At 38.9% G+C, this 14,382-nt stretch overlaps 1 protein-coding gene across 1 annotated transcript in view; it reads left to right on the top strand.

Annotated features, from left to right (window-relative positions):
* Positions 1-1,518: 1,518 nt before the first annotated feature.
* LOC107041240 overlaps positions 1,519-14,382 on the top strand; it is a 51,048-nt gene continuing 38,184 nt past the window's right edge. Inside the window, exon 1 of the mRNA XM_015261694.1 lies at positions 1,519-1,575. Within this exon, the coding sequence (XP_015117180.1) occupies positions 1,519-1,575 (57 nt within the window). The remainder of the gene's footprint in view (positions 1,576-14,382) is intronic.

A 14,382-nucleotide genomic window follows, 5' to 3' on the forward strand; every position in this document is an offset into this window, starting at 1 on the left:
TAACTGATTCGTCAGTGAAGAAATATACAGAAATTTCATGCAGCTTTATCGTTGTTAAAAATTTCAAGCTTTTTCACTTAAAATTTCACGAAGAACTCTCTAACAGTGTAAGTCGGCTCAACTTGTGACGTCATGAGGGATTACAGGGGGCTTGAAAATCTTGAACTTTTGATAATTAATTATTACCGAGCTATACTTCAAAGTGTCGTTCATACGAAATCATTTATTTAGGCCTTCGACTTAAGGTTAAAAAATATTTTTCATCACGCTGTGCGAAAAAGTAACTTTTTAGGCATGCTTCGCGTGTCTAAAACGTCCCTTTTCCGCACATTGTGATGAAAAATATCGTTCGATACTCGTGGGAAAAGTGTTTTTTGGCTCGTGGGAGGTTTATAGCACTCGCCTTCGGCTCCCACGAGCCAAAAAACACTTTTCCGCACTCGTAACGAAATATACTATTAAAAATCATGGACGTTCTCTATTAGTAGCTTCATAACCAATTTTCTCCTAAAATCTGTCGTTCTTGAGATGAAACAATAATGATCAGAGACTTCTCATTCCGAGACAATTGACTGATTATCAAAGACGTCCCATTAAACATTTTCAAAAATCCCTAAAAACCGTGAACAAAAGACAATAATTCATAATTACCTCGACATTCCCGTGTATCTGCTCATGCCTTGCAGAATTCAATCAAGTTAGTTTCCGGACCATTAAATTAATCAATTGTCAAACTATATATCCATCACCCCCCCCCCCAAAAATCATCAGGCAGTTTCTCTTGATTTTTTCGAAATATCAAAGACTTCCCATTCAACATCTTCGAAACCCCCTAATCCACTAATTCCGAATCGTCCCCGCATTCCCCAAGCATTCATTAATTACTTTTAAAATCGAATAAATGTGATTTATGAACCATTAAACCCCCCGTGAGTAATATTTTTATAATTACTTAACCGATCAATTAATTATTGAATTTCCTCGCGAACGTGACATTTCTCATCTATCCCCCCCAGCAGTTGTGACTGTACTCAGTCTCAGTGTCGCGTATAGCGAGGAAAAACCTTAGAGAGAAGGGGGTTAAATGGTTGAGAAGTGAAAAAAGAACGTATTCCAAAGGCGACCGGTGATCAGCTGTGAGCGGCATGGCGCGCGGCGCCGTCGGTTCGCATCGACTGTGACCTGCTGTCAGTTGCCCGAGCCCTGTGCTACGGTTAGGACCGTCACCTATCGTCAACAGCATACCAACGAGGCCAACGACGAGTCAATCAAACGTGAATTAATCAGTGATCGATCAATCAATCAATCAATCAACCGACTGATAATTGAAACTAAAATTATCAAATCGTGCTGTTTAAACGCAATTTGTTTGGATATTCAGTGGTGATAATCAGTGATCGGTAGGGTGGAGGGGGGGCACGAGAGAAAGAATTGAATTGTGAAGCGGTTGCATGATGGCCTCGTGAAGGAAATATTTTTCCACATAACTTGTGAAAATTTTCATCGCGCAAGAGGGAGATGGCGTGGAGATTGTCGTACGAGCGGACTGCAACCAGCACTATACTTGTCCTCCTGGTGAGTTATCCTTTACCTTTAGCCCAGGTTATCGGTTTTCCGTTCACCTCTTGACGGGAGAACGAGACGCCAGAGTGTTGTGTAATTCAACGATGATTTAATCGCAAATTGTATTGGTGAAATTTTTCAATTCAATCGTTCGGCAATTGTTTGGGACACTTTGTTATTATTGGAAGGGTCGAGTAATGACTGGGGTCATAGGAGTGCATGTGATGAATTCTTTAGAACATTATGGTTGGGTTTTGAACCTGAGGAGTTGGGAAAAATTGGCTTGTCAACTTTCATCGCAACAGGAATAGTCAAGGCATTTCGCCATCGCTTCGGTCTTGACGTAAATGTGTATTTCCTATTTGCAACTAGAGATCGGCATAATCATAAATTTTTATTGAAGTTAAATTTTGAAGAAGCCTGTTGATTGTTAATATTGTTCATCATATTTTGAATTATTAAATTAATCATCAATTAAATATTCAAATTCCGAATTATTTTATCAGTCGATAATTGAGTTCGGAAGATTGACGATTATTTGGCTTATGGAAAATAGTTTTATGATATTTAGAAATATTTACTCAATGGTCAATTGACGAGCCCATATTGTCAATTATTTAGGTCCTAGTCAATTGACAATTTAAATTATCAACTATTATATTAGTTTTAAAAATTCAATGAAGATGAGTAAACCTTAATTATTGTAAGGTGCAACTTTAAATAACTTCAAATCACTTTTTCTCATCTTTTATTGCCATCGAGAAGGGCAAATATCCGAGGGGCTACTCACTCCATTATTAGTACACCATGATTTCGAAATGACATCGATTTCGGTTGATGTCAGCGGTGATTTCAGTGATTTCCGATAAAATGATTTCGGTGATTTCGAGCGTCACGGGAGGTGATTCCATGATTTCGAGTGATTTCATTAATATTCGAAATCAGTGAATTCAGAAAAATAAAGTTAATAAATAATAGAGATGGGGCAAAACGGGTTATGTCAAATTGTGAAAAACAAAACTGGCAATAATGACAGGCAAATAATAACGAATTCGTTTGATTCCACTCCGCCAATCTTGAGCTAATGATGATGAAAAGTGGTCCATTTTACCATTTTACACTACTCCACACTACTCCAGAGTACGCCACTGATTTCGGTGATTTCATCGATTTCAGGCGATTTCACGGGATTTCGGAGAGCTGAAATCACTTCATTGCAGTGATTTCGGTGATTTCACTTCATTTCGGAGTAATTTTGGAATGATTGAGCCAGAGTGGCGCCGTGATTTCGGGAGTGAGTAGCCCCTTGCAAATAATGATGAAATTCAAAATGAATTTATGAAAAAAACTATTTGATTTTCGAATTCAATCGCCGTTTGGAGTATTTTGTTATTATTGAGAGGTTGGAATGATAAGGTTCATAGGAATGCATTTGTGATGAGTTATTTACAAAATTATGTGCGGGTTTTGAACCTGAGCAGTTGGGAAAAATTATCTTGTCAACTTTCATCTCGACAGAAATATTCAAAGCATTTCGCCATCGATTCGGTCTCGACGTAAATGTGTATTACCTATTCGCAACTGTTTGCATGTCGTTTTCAGAAGGTTGAGTGAGGATAACATTTGGAGTGACTTTCGTTTGTTGCCAACTCTCATCTCAACGAAAATATTCAAAGTATTCTATGCAATCATTAATGCAGTTTTCAAACTTTTCCTCATTATTTATTGCCATCGTGAAGGATTCTTCCAAGTTCGTGACGAGATGCTCCGATCCAATGTCTTTCGAGATTGCGACGATTCCTAAACTTTGACCGTGATGATCTTTCCAAAATAATTCTCGTCTAGTCTCGACGGCATCACTAGGATTGACTTGAAAAATGATTATTGACTGACGCCTTCCTTAAACTTGATGAGCTAAGGAGGGATTTAGTTTCTTGTCAACTCTCATTTTAACGAAATTATAAACACATTTTACATTGCCATCGTAATCTAATTATCGTTAATGGAGTTTTCAAATAACTTTTTCTTTCTATTTATTGTTATCGAGAAGGTACCGATGGCGGTGGCTGCGAGGTTAGAGTGTGGGATTGGCATGCGGGAGACCCGGGTTCGATTCCCGGCTGGCGGGGGGGGGGGGGGGNTCACGGTTTCATTGTTGAGAGGGAGTCTCGCAAGAGACGACTGTACCTGGGCAGGTTTTTCCCTCAAATGAGGTTTTCCGTCGCCCTTCGGCGAATGCGTTGCAGGGGGTTGGGGGGCGAGAAGGGAACAAATCGTAAAAGCCCGAAAGGATATACGAGAGAAAAAAATTGTTTATCAAGAAGGTCACAAAAAGATGATCTGAATTGACGTAAAGAAATTATTTGATTTCCGACTTTAGAAAAGGAAATTGAGTTTTTTGTCAAGTTCCATCTCAATTAAAATATCCAAAACAAATCGACATTGTTATCATAATCTTGTCATCGCCAATTCATGTTTGAAGATCAAATGAAAATAAAACTGAAGACAGATTTATTCAGAGGATGATTGTATTTTCGGCTTTCATCTGAGTTGAGATTTTAGAAACATTCAATTAGTATCATGAATTATCAAATAAGGTTCATGAGGGTCAAACTTTATGAATTTGAAGAACCCTTATACTCAAGTTCTTCAACAAGACTTTGATTTATGAATATATAGATCAAATAGAAAATTATTTTTTTGACTTCCATCTGAATTAAAATACCGGGAACACTATTCGTATCATAAAGAGTCATAAAGGTCAAACTTGATGAATCGGGAAGGAGTTCATTGCTAGTCAAAACACTCGAACCACAAATCCTCCTAAAAATGATCCACAACTGTGAACATCAGGACTTCCCTCCGTTTCACTAAAAACCCTAGATTGCATTACTCTTTTTCCAACTTTCCACCGTCCCGATTTCCCAATTTCGTTACATATTCCATCCAAACGTAACTCCACATCCCATAAAATTGTCACTAAATCATTGATTATTTACACAGGAATATAATCCCGTGGCATTGTTTTGTAATACCTCAACGTTCTTGTTTCACTGTCTTTTATATCCCCCCCCCCTCCTCCTCCTCCACCTCCTCCTTTTCCATATGTACCCCTCCACCACATCTTTCGTTCCGCGCGCTTTCTCGTAAAATCCACGGCACACGTGTCGGTATCACCCATAGAAATACGTATGTTACCAAGTCTCGCTCCTATCTATTACTGGCTCACTGTGTGGGGGTTTGTATGGTCATTCTTATGGGTCGTAACCAGCTCACTGGAGCCCGAGAGGGCCTATTACCCGTTAAGAACTGCGTGTGTGTCGCAGGAGTCAAGGATATTTCGTGTTATCTCTGGGTGAATTGACTGTAGGCCGAACGATCGAGACTGTTATAGGGTGGGAATTTGAAAATAGACGGCAATTACATTTATTCTCTGTCAAATTAATTGCACAATTTCCTTGCAACGCTACAAGGAAGGCGGGGGGGGAGTGAAATTAATGCAATTGCAGTTGCAATTAAATCCGTTGAGCCCGTGGGAGGAGGGGGGGGAGAGGTGAAGGGATTCGTTTGTTATCATCGAATGAATGTCTGGTCATTAAATTTCAAAATAGACCTACAATTCGACCTTGCGTCTGTGACCTTCAACAACTCAAACATTCAGAGCAGCATGAAAGTGCTCTCGAGAGCTCTCGTGAACGGTAAATCAAAAACTGCAGTCGAGAATTAATTTGAAACAGTTGAAACGAATTTTCCGGTTTAATTCGTTTCGTCCGACAAATATGGAGATTGAGGATTTTTAGTTTGTGAGGAGGGGCTTCCTGGGGAGAGGTAATGGGGAGATGGAGAATTTTACGGAACTGTCACGGAATTCTTCGAGAGCGTTCCGTAATTTTTACCTGAATCTCCTGTGAAAAATTGCGATACCGTCACTCAAACTTTCTGAGTCGATTCCGTAATCGTTGAGCGAATTGTGAGTTCCGTAATTTTTACCTGAATCTCCTGTGAAAAATTGCGATACCGTCACTCAAACTTTCTGAGTCGATTCCGTAATCGTTGAGCGAATTGTGAGTTCCGTAATTTTTACAGAACATTTCTCTCCTTATTCTTTTGGGGAAGGGGGGGGGGAGGTTGACTGGGGGTTCAACTACCTCTTGTGGTAATAGAATCAATGTTATGCTATGATGCTGAATGTTTTTGGACAATTTTGTTATTTCAGGTGGTTTCAAGGTCTAATTCTTTTTGGTGTGTTTGATTCAGTTGCGGTGGAGTAAAATAGCATGAGTGTGGATTAATTTATGATGAATTACTTTTTCATAATTTTTATGACAAATTTAAGCTAGTCAAAAAAATTACGTTATCCCCTGAAATTACTCATTTTAGGGGGATCGTCAAACATGTCATGTCACTAGAATTAATCAAGAAATCGTGAACGTTTGATAATTCCGAATGATCTTGACATTTCTTGAGTGTTTTTTCATCAGTTAAAGAATCGAATAAATTTGATGTATAAATTATTGATGTCAGCGAAAGTAACAATTTTATGATCAATTGATGAAACTCTTCCTTTTAGACGGGTGAAACGAGTCCATAAAAAAGCTGACGCTTTCTCTTTGAAATTTTAATGAAAATTGTTTTTTTTAAGCTTTGCCTCGTGATTTTTGCTCCTGTGCTGCATATAGTACAGTTATTTTTGCAAATAAATTAGTAATTCCGAATGGTTATCTTACCCATCATTTTCTTCCATTATGTATAATTTATTGTTTATTTCGTTTTATTAATTTGAATAAGATTTCTTTCTAACTAATTTTGTCAGATTTTCAACTTGGTTAAATGTTATCATCATCATTATTCTTATTACTCCTCTCTTCTATACAACCGATTGTCTTTTTTACGGCCCTATCTCTCCCCTCAGCCCTTCGATAAAATGGTAATGGAATAGTATATTTCGTCATTAGGCCGAAAAAAACTTTTCTGGCGAATATGAGGTTTGCAGCCCGAGCCGAAGGCGAGGGTTGCAATTATAAGAGCTATGATGGATAGAGCTATGAGGATCACGACGATTCCGAATAAATTACTCAACAATTAAATTCTCATTGCGAAAAACTTTGTTGAAACCATTCATTTTTCCCGCATTATTATTGAGATAAAAATTAATGAAAGTGAGAAACGCTAAGGTTTTACTATCCTGGCACCAATGGATAACAATACGCGCGTGGAGTGCGCGCCCTGTTCTAGTAACAGAAAAAATCGAAAACTTACATTTAAGGGATTACAAAGCTTCCATCCGGACGCAAAAATCGAAGATAATTGGGATGTGTATTCCTCACTGCCATGACAAAGAATAACATGCAATTGTTCTCCCTGAATTCTCAAAAACAGAATGCATTCCAAAGAATTTGTAAAATTCTATTTGGGATTCACCGGCGTATGCACAAGTAAAATGCCCACCTAGGTACCCCATACATACATACATAAATTATAGATACCCACGTATGGTCAACGGAGTATGTACCACCTCGGTTGTCCCCATGTTGTACCATCGTCGCATACTCTTCTCTTTCAAATTCCCCCCTAGACGTCTTGAAGTTGGCGTGCCACAAGCGCCAAGGTATATCGCGCGTGGGCATCGTCTCCTCTTCTTCTCCTTTTATCTGTATAACTCTTCCACAGCAGTACACCGCCCCTACTCACACCTTACGATTTTCATGGAGCTATCCCATACTAGTCACCTATGCCACGTGCTTCATTATTCACTCGACTATTTTCCATCGTTTCAAAAGTCACAAATTATACAGTGTGATGGTTGGCATAACATTCACGATTATTTCATTCTTCATACTCACTTTAAATTCTCTATCTCCTTCACCTACCCCTCCACGAATTATTGTTATTGACATTCTGACGTACCTTGTTCTCGTGTCTCGTTCGCAGTAACGAGATGAATTGTTTTGTTTACTCCTCAATATATTTTGGAATCTTGAGAGGGTGGAACAAGGGGTAATTCCTTTCAGTTTTAATGACGTTGATGACCCAACAGCACGCGGCCAATTAAATAAACATAGTCTGTTAAAGAATTTGGTCTGCAATTTCTGGTACACTTTTTGGAAATTTTTATCGAATTTAATTATCACTGAAATTTTAAGGACGTTCATCATTGAAAATTCAGAATTTCGTGGAAAAATCAAAGAGAACTGTGAATTTCAGTTCCATTTTTCCCGGAAACTGAATAGAAAAACCCGAAAATTACGGTAAATATATTCGTGAATTTTCAGGACAGTGACACTGAATGCGATTTAGGGGGAAAAATGATGAAATTTCAGATTTCACTGAAAATTCAATGTAATTTGGTACTGAATATTCATAATAGATTGGAAATTCAAATAAATTAAGGAATTCTCGTCTTCATGCTGCTTAAAATTCTGGAATTTTACTGAATTTTCAGTGAAGCCTGAAATTTCATGATTTTTTGTCCCCTAAATCGTATTCAGTGTCATTGTCCTGAAAATTAGTAGTCAATTTTCCATAAAATTTCATTTTATAGTGTACATATTTAGGAAATTAGTCTCGAAATTTGAAGCGAAAAAGCTTGAAATATTCAATAACGACATAGATACATGAAATTTCTGCAGATTTATTCGTCGACGAATTAGTTAATTTCTTGAATATTCAAGTAATACTCGATTTTCAGGTTCATACAGCACTGAAAAACCTGGAAAATTTGGAAAATTCCAGCAAAAACTTTTCTTAATTCTCAGTCTACTGAGAATTAAGAAAAGTTTTTGCCTGAATTTTCAAAATTTTCAGAAAAATAAAAGTAAAAAATTCCATCACTGCGCGGAGAGAAATTCTTTGAAAAAATTCTAGTTCTGATATTAGAAAAAAACCCAATCCACCGGCTATGTTAAATTCTAGTCCTGTTTTTAGAGTAAATCTTCTAGGAATTTCTCATGAAATTTGCGAGGATTTCTGTGAAAATTCCATATAAGAACGGGAAAAGTTGAAGTGCTGGCACTGGAATTTTTCCCCGGCCGTCACTTCGCGCCCTTTTCCTCGCGCTAGAATTTTTCTAGAGAATTTCTCCCCGTGTGGGCTGTTTTTCTATTAAATCTTCTCGTGACTTATCCCATTCGCCTCCACCACTGAAATAGGAAACTAATGGAGAGAATAGTCGATGTCCACTAAATGGAATATGTTCACTACAAACTCACCATTTTCCTCCATATTCCCGCTTTATTTATGTTATTGTATGCAACTTTTAAATTTACATACAAAATTAGCTAAATCAAATGCAAATATCTTTTTTATGTCTTCCTGAAAACACAAGCCAAAACTTAAATTCAATTTTTCTGTCCCATTTTCAAGAGAAAGTTTAATCTCAGTGACTATTACACGGTTACAAAATTCCATCTCTGCCGATTAAAGATGATCTAACCCATGAATTACAAACAATTAAAATGATCCACAAATCGTAAAATCAAATGTTATCCTCCATTCATCACAATTGCCTCACTCTGTGAATTCACTGCGAACTTCCCTCTGATTTCTAAAGTGATCCCCAAGCCCGGATTTCCGGTGTCGTCTAAACAAGGGATTTCCTACTGTAGTTTACGGAATTTATTTACCCCTTGAGTGTCAATTGAATCAGAGAGGCAATAAAAATTGATGAGAATTCGGAGGTGAAGGGAAGGCATGAAGCGTTGAATCTACACTTTAATTAAGTTCAGACCTCGTGTGTTTTACCAGCGATGGTGCATCTATCGAATGTCTCAATTCAATCCGTCCTTTCAGATCCATCCCCACTATCATTTTCTCGTTTCAGAGTACCTTTCAACTGTGTAACGGTAATTTTGCAGTGAAGTGGGTAAATAAGTCGAATTGTTCCCATCGCTATTTTGACTCTGATTTGTCATTCCATTTCGACCAGTCGAAGCGATGAAATATTGAATATTTCTCTCCCTGTAAAATTTCCAGTACCGGCGCTGGAATTTTTCCCTGGCCGTCACTTTGCGCCCTTTTTCCCATGCCAGAGTTTATCTACAGAACTTCTCTCCATGCACTCATCATTTCTCGATTTATCTCCTTTTCCCACTTCCTCCCCCCATTTTTTCGCACAAACCCAAAGAAATCCTTTTTCCCCGCATACGTCGGGAGATCAAGACACGGATTACCGACGACAGTGTGTCCCGCTGGTCAAGCGGAGACTTTAACTCATCGAAGGCCTTTTCCATCGTGCCCTCCTCCACCGGTACTTTCGCAGCTACAGAATAGCCTGAGGCTCGCACACCGACGCTTTGTTCCCCCCCAGTCTGTCCACTTCACTCTTTAAATAAATTTTTGAAACAAGTAGGGAAGAAATATTCACACGTGCAATTTAAGCATGCCGACGAAGAAATAATGGAGCACGTCCACCATTTGCGTCATTGAAATGGCACCCATGATTTTCAATCCCCACTTTTTATCAGAACTTCTTCTGCTGTTTCGAGACAGTTTCCTGTCGGTCGGGGGAGATTCCATCTGACGCTTCCGAGGTGCCCCAGATTCCCCAAGGGATCGGGTTCCTTTTTTTTCATTTTCTACCTGGAGTCAAGGACTTTGGCTCAATAAATGCCCTTCACTCTTGCACTTATTTATCGTTTTTTCGATCCCGAACAAGGAGAGAATCGCTTCATAAGAAGGAACCGAGGGGACACAGGATTCTTCTCGGTTTGAAATATGATAATGATGTCAGTTTTTCGTGAATAGGGATGTTTAGTGGAAAGAACACATGAATTGGAGATTGATTGAGAGAAAATTATCTGATAGACCTTAATCACGATCCTACGATGGGATGAAGTTCTACTTATAGTCCACACGCAATACCCTTTCCCGTGTGCACTTCTAGTGCGGTAAGGTTTTGAGGTGTTTTCTTATGTTTTCGGGTATGAGAAATCCGAATCCGGTGGTATTTTTTATGTAAGTGCGTGCAATTAATAGTTATAAACAAATTAAGTGGTTTTTTTGATGATTTTTTTTTAATGGGAAACATTGGCAAATAGAAGAAAATGTTCATGACAAACGTTGTTCCTTTTTGTATAATGAATAATGATCAATTTTTTAAATCAAAATCCATCAATCCGTTGCCGAAATATGGTCCACCAGGTGAACGCGGGAGGATGCGCGGCGCGCGCAGTCCGCTCGAACCTCTTCCGTGTCGCGTACGCACCCATTTTCACATCATTTTGATGCTTTCGTCATGGATGCAACAATTGAAGGAGTAATTCAAAGAAGATAATCCTACATAGAAGTCAAAATTCAATGAAATGAGGGTGAAGCGAGCTAATGATCGATCTGTACAACTCCACACCGTTTCTTGAAAACGAAAAAAATACTCATCCGCATCCACATATCAATTACTGACGATCGCGTTTCAATGATCAATCGGAAGCGGGGGTAAATGAATGAATTAACACTGTTGTTCAATCTTGTCTGACATCTTTGCTACAAACTCGGGTCTTCAACTCGGGCTTTCAATTGAAGGCTCGAGTTGTAGACCTGAGTGTGTAGCAGCGATGCCAGACAAGATATGAATGTTTTTTTGGGCTCAAATGACAGAGCGGGTCGAGAAATCACGTCCTAGAGCCTCTAAACATGACAAATGTCTCTAAAGATGATATCTGTTTTCAATTGAAAAGCAGAGTTGTGACAACCTTGTCTAGGAGGACAATGGGGTCTAGGAGTATGTATAGAACATTGGGGTCTAGGAGTCTCCCCTGGTTCAACACCATCTTTAGAGGTCCTAGCACGCCATTTCTCGACCCGCTCTTTCGTTTGAGCCCAAAAAAACATTCATATCTTGTCTGACATCTTTGCTACAAACTCGGGTCTTCAACTCGGGCTTTCAATTGAAGGCAATGAAAGATGCATGTATGTGGAGGCTTGACATTTTTACCCAACAAGGGGAGAAGGTTGCAGAATCTATTCTAGCCACTCTTGTCCCTACGCTTGCATGCATTATCCAAATAAAAAATGAAAGTGTTAACAAATCTGACCATTGTTCCGAGTAAAAACCGAAAATCTTACCCTGTGGCCCCCGGTGAAAGATTTTTTTTTTCAGTTTTCACTTTTTCTACATACTTTCGAGAGTTCTGAATAGCCCGTCGCTTAAATAGTTGGAATCAACGTTCACCCGACTAGAAAATTCGATTTTGGCGAAACTCGACTTTCTTCCGAGAAAAACGAAAAATCTGACCCTTTGAAAATTTGAAAAAAAAACTTTTTCAGTTTACACTTTTTCCACATACTTTTGAGAGTTCTGAATAGCCCGTCGCTTAAATAGTTGGAATCAACGTTCACCCGACTAGAAAATTCGATTTTGGCGAAACTCGACTTTCTTCCGAGAAAAACGAAAAATCTGACCCTTTGAAAATTTGAAAAAAAAAACTTTTTCAGTTTACACTTTTTCGACATACTTTTGAGAGTTCTGAATAGCCCGTCGCTTAAATAGTTGGAATCAACGTTCACCCGGCTAAAAAATTCGATTTTGGTGAAAGTCGACTTTCCCCCTGAAAAAATCCAAGATCTGACCCCTTTGGGTCCGGGTGAAAAATTTTTTTTTTCAGTTTTCACTTTTTCCACATACTTTTGAGAGTTCTGAATAGCCCGTCGCTTAAATAGTTGGAATCAACGCTCACCCGGCTAAAAAATTCGATTTTGGCGAAAGTCGACTTTCCCTCTGGAAAAACAGAAAATCTGACTCTTTGGCTCGGGGTGAAAAAAAAAATTTTATTTCGACTTTTGTCGCGCCTTCGGGGGTTTCATTGGCATCAGAATTGTTAGAAAATACAGAATCAACTTTCACTTGGCGAAAAAATTCAATTTTGGCGAAAATCGACTTTCACCCTTGACCCACGTGAAAATGAAAAATTTTTTTTCCCCTTTTCTGTCACCTCCGAGGGTTTCATTGGCATCAGGGGGTCAATAAATACAGAATCAACGTTCACTATTTTTTATTTAAACACCGTCTGCAAACGGGGAGATGAGGATGGCTAAAATATATTCTGCAACCCTGTCTCTTCGTTGGCTACAAATTTCAACCCTCCGCATACATGCCTTCCCCTTCACCCGCTCGTAAAATCACGCGTTCTCGGTAGCATCGAGGACTTCTCAGGACCGAAAAGAACTGAGGATTCGAAAGGTCTCTGGAAAAGTACGTCGCAGAACTGATTAGGACTTACCAGGTCCATCTAGGTCTGGAGAGATCTTGAAAGACCTGTGTACGTCCAATCAGAACCAAATCCTCGACTCGGGTACTTCTTGGTTTCAGGAGAAATCCAAATGTAGTCATTGCTCGACCTGCATCAAATGACTACATTTGATGCTCCCACCTGCTGGACATTCGGTCCATTCGCTCTCACCAAATGGTCATTCGTTAATAGTTAACGAATGCATATTTGAGGAATCCTGTTTGACTCGATTTTCACCTTTCAAGTGAACTATTCGTTAACTATTAACGAATATTTATTTGGTTATATTCAACTCTACCATTCGCTAATAGTTAACGGATCTCGTTTAAAATAAATTAATCATTCTATTAGTGCAGACGAACCAATTTAAGATACCAAAATTCACCAAGTCTTCTAGGATTCCCATACCCTGCTCTAGACACCATCAGTTTTTGATTTTATCAAATAGCTCTACCCAATGTGTACTCTTCCTCAATCTCAAATTAAGTCTCGATTATGGGATTCAATTTATTAATTCCTATAAAAATAAATAACGTTATAAATTCAAGGTTTTCATCTCAAAACTGCGAATGTTTCTTCTCGCTCAAAAAAAAAACAGAGCATTCTTTCATATATCATTCTGCAGACCACAAAAGAATGCTTGGAGTTCACGTAACGTTCAGCAATGAAATGACGTTGTGAAAACATGACTCAAAAAATAGTCCGTACATATTGAAAACCTATTCACAAGTTGCACACATGGCATCACAACCTACGCCACAATTTATGTCCGAACAATTGACATTTTTATAATCTAAAACGTTCACAATTCTCAACTAGCACTCATTATTGTTCCCCCAGCATTGAAAAATGGTTGAAATCAATCTTATAAATTGCCGTGCGTTACAGATTTAATTTTTATGTTCTTCCCTATTGTGGAGGGACCTGTTTAACCACCCCCGCATGTCTGTCGCCTACTCGATGGATACGTATTACCGCCACTTGTTGCACTCCACATGCGTTTCTATCGATTTATGAAGTTCTCGACCGGTTGTCTGACGTCGAGAGAATAGACGGACATTACTCCTGCGTCTTGGGGTTTTACTTCTACGGCTACTTTATTTTCCGTACCTTATGATGACCTTTTATCTTCCGTCATTAATATTGACATGTCGAGTGTTGATTTTTTTTATTTCTCTTTAGTGTTATTTGCTCATCCTTTTGTTCATTCGTTTGTTCTCTCGTCTCGCTTCTCCACGAGTGATAGTGAAATAAAGGACATAAGGAAAAATGCAGAAACAGAAAGAGGCGATAAAGCTGAAGGGTTGGTGTATAAATAGAATGTTGGGCCTACGGACGCTCCGCAGGGATTCTATATTTAGCTGAATGTCCTGTCGAACATTTAGGGGGAGATTCGCGAGCATGGGGAATAGTTTGTACCGGTTTGAGGAATGCCAGGCACTCGAGAGCCAGCTCCAGATAGCGTGGTCCTGGATGCGTTGACACTAGTGCCAATGAACTCGTTATTTCTTCGTGGAGGCTTCGGAGAAAGTTGAATTTTTTAGCAGGAGCTTCCCCATTTCGTGGATTTTGGGGTTCTCAGGGGGGGTGCGGGGGT

Source organism: Diachasma alloeum, unplaced genomic scaffold (genome assembly GCF_001412515.2).
Source record: "Diachasma alloeum isolate Michigan unplaced genomic scaffold, Dall2.0 Dall_scaffold_00179, whole genome shotgun sequence".
NCBI lineage: Eukaryota > Metazoa > Arthropoda > Insecta > Hymenoptera > Braconidae > Diachasma > Diachasma alloeum.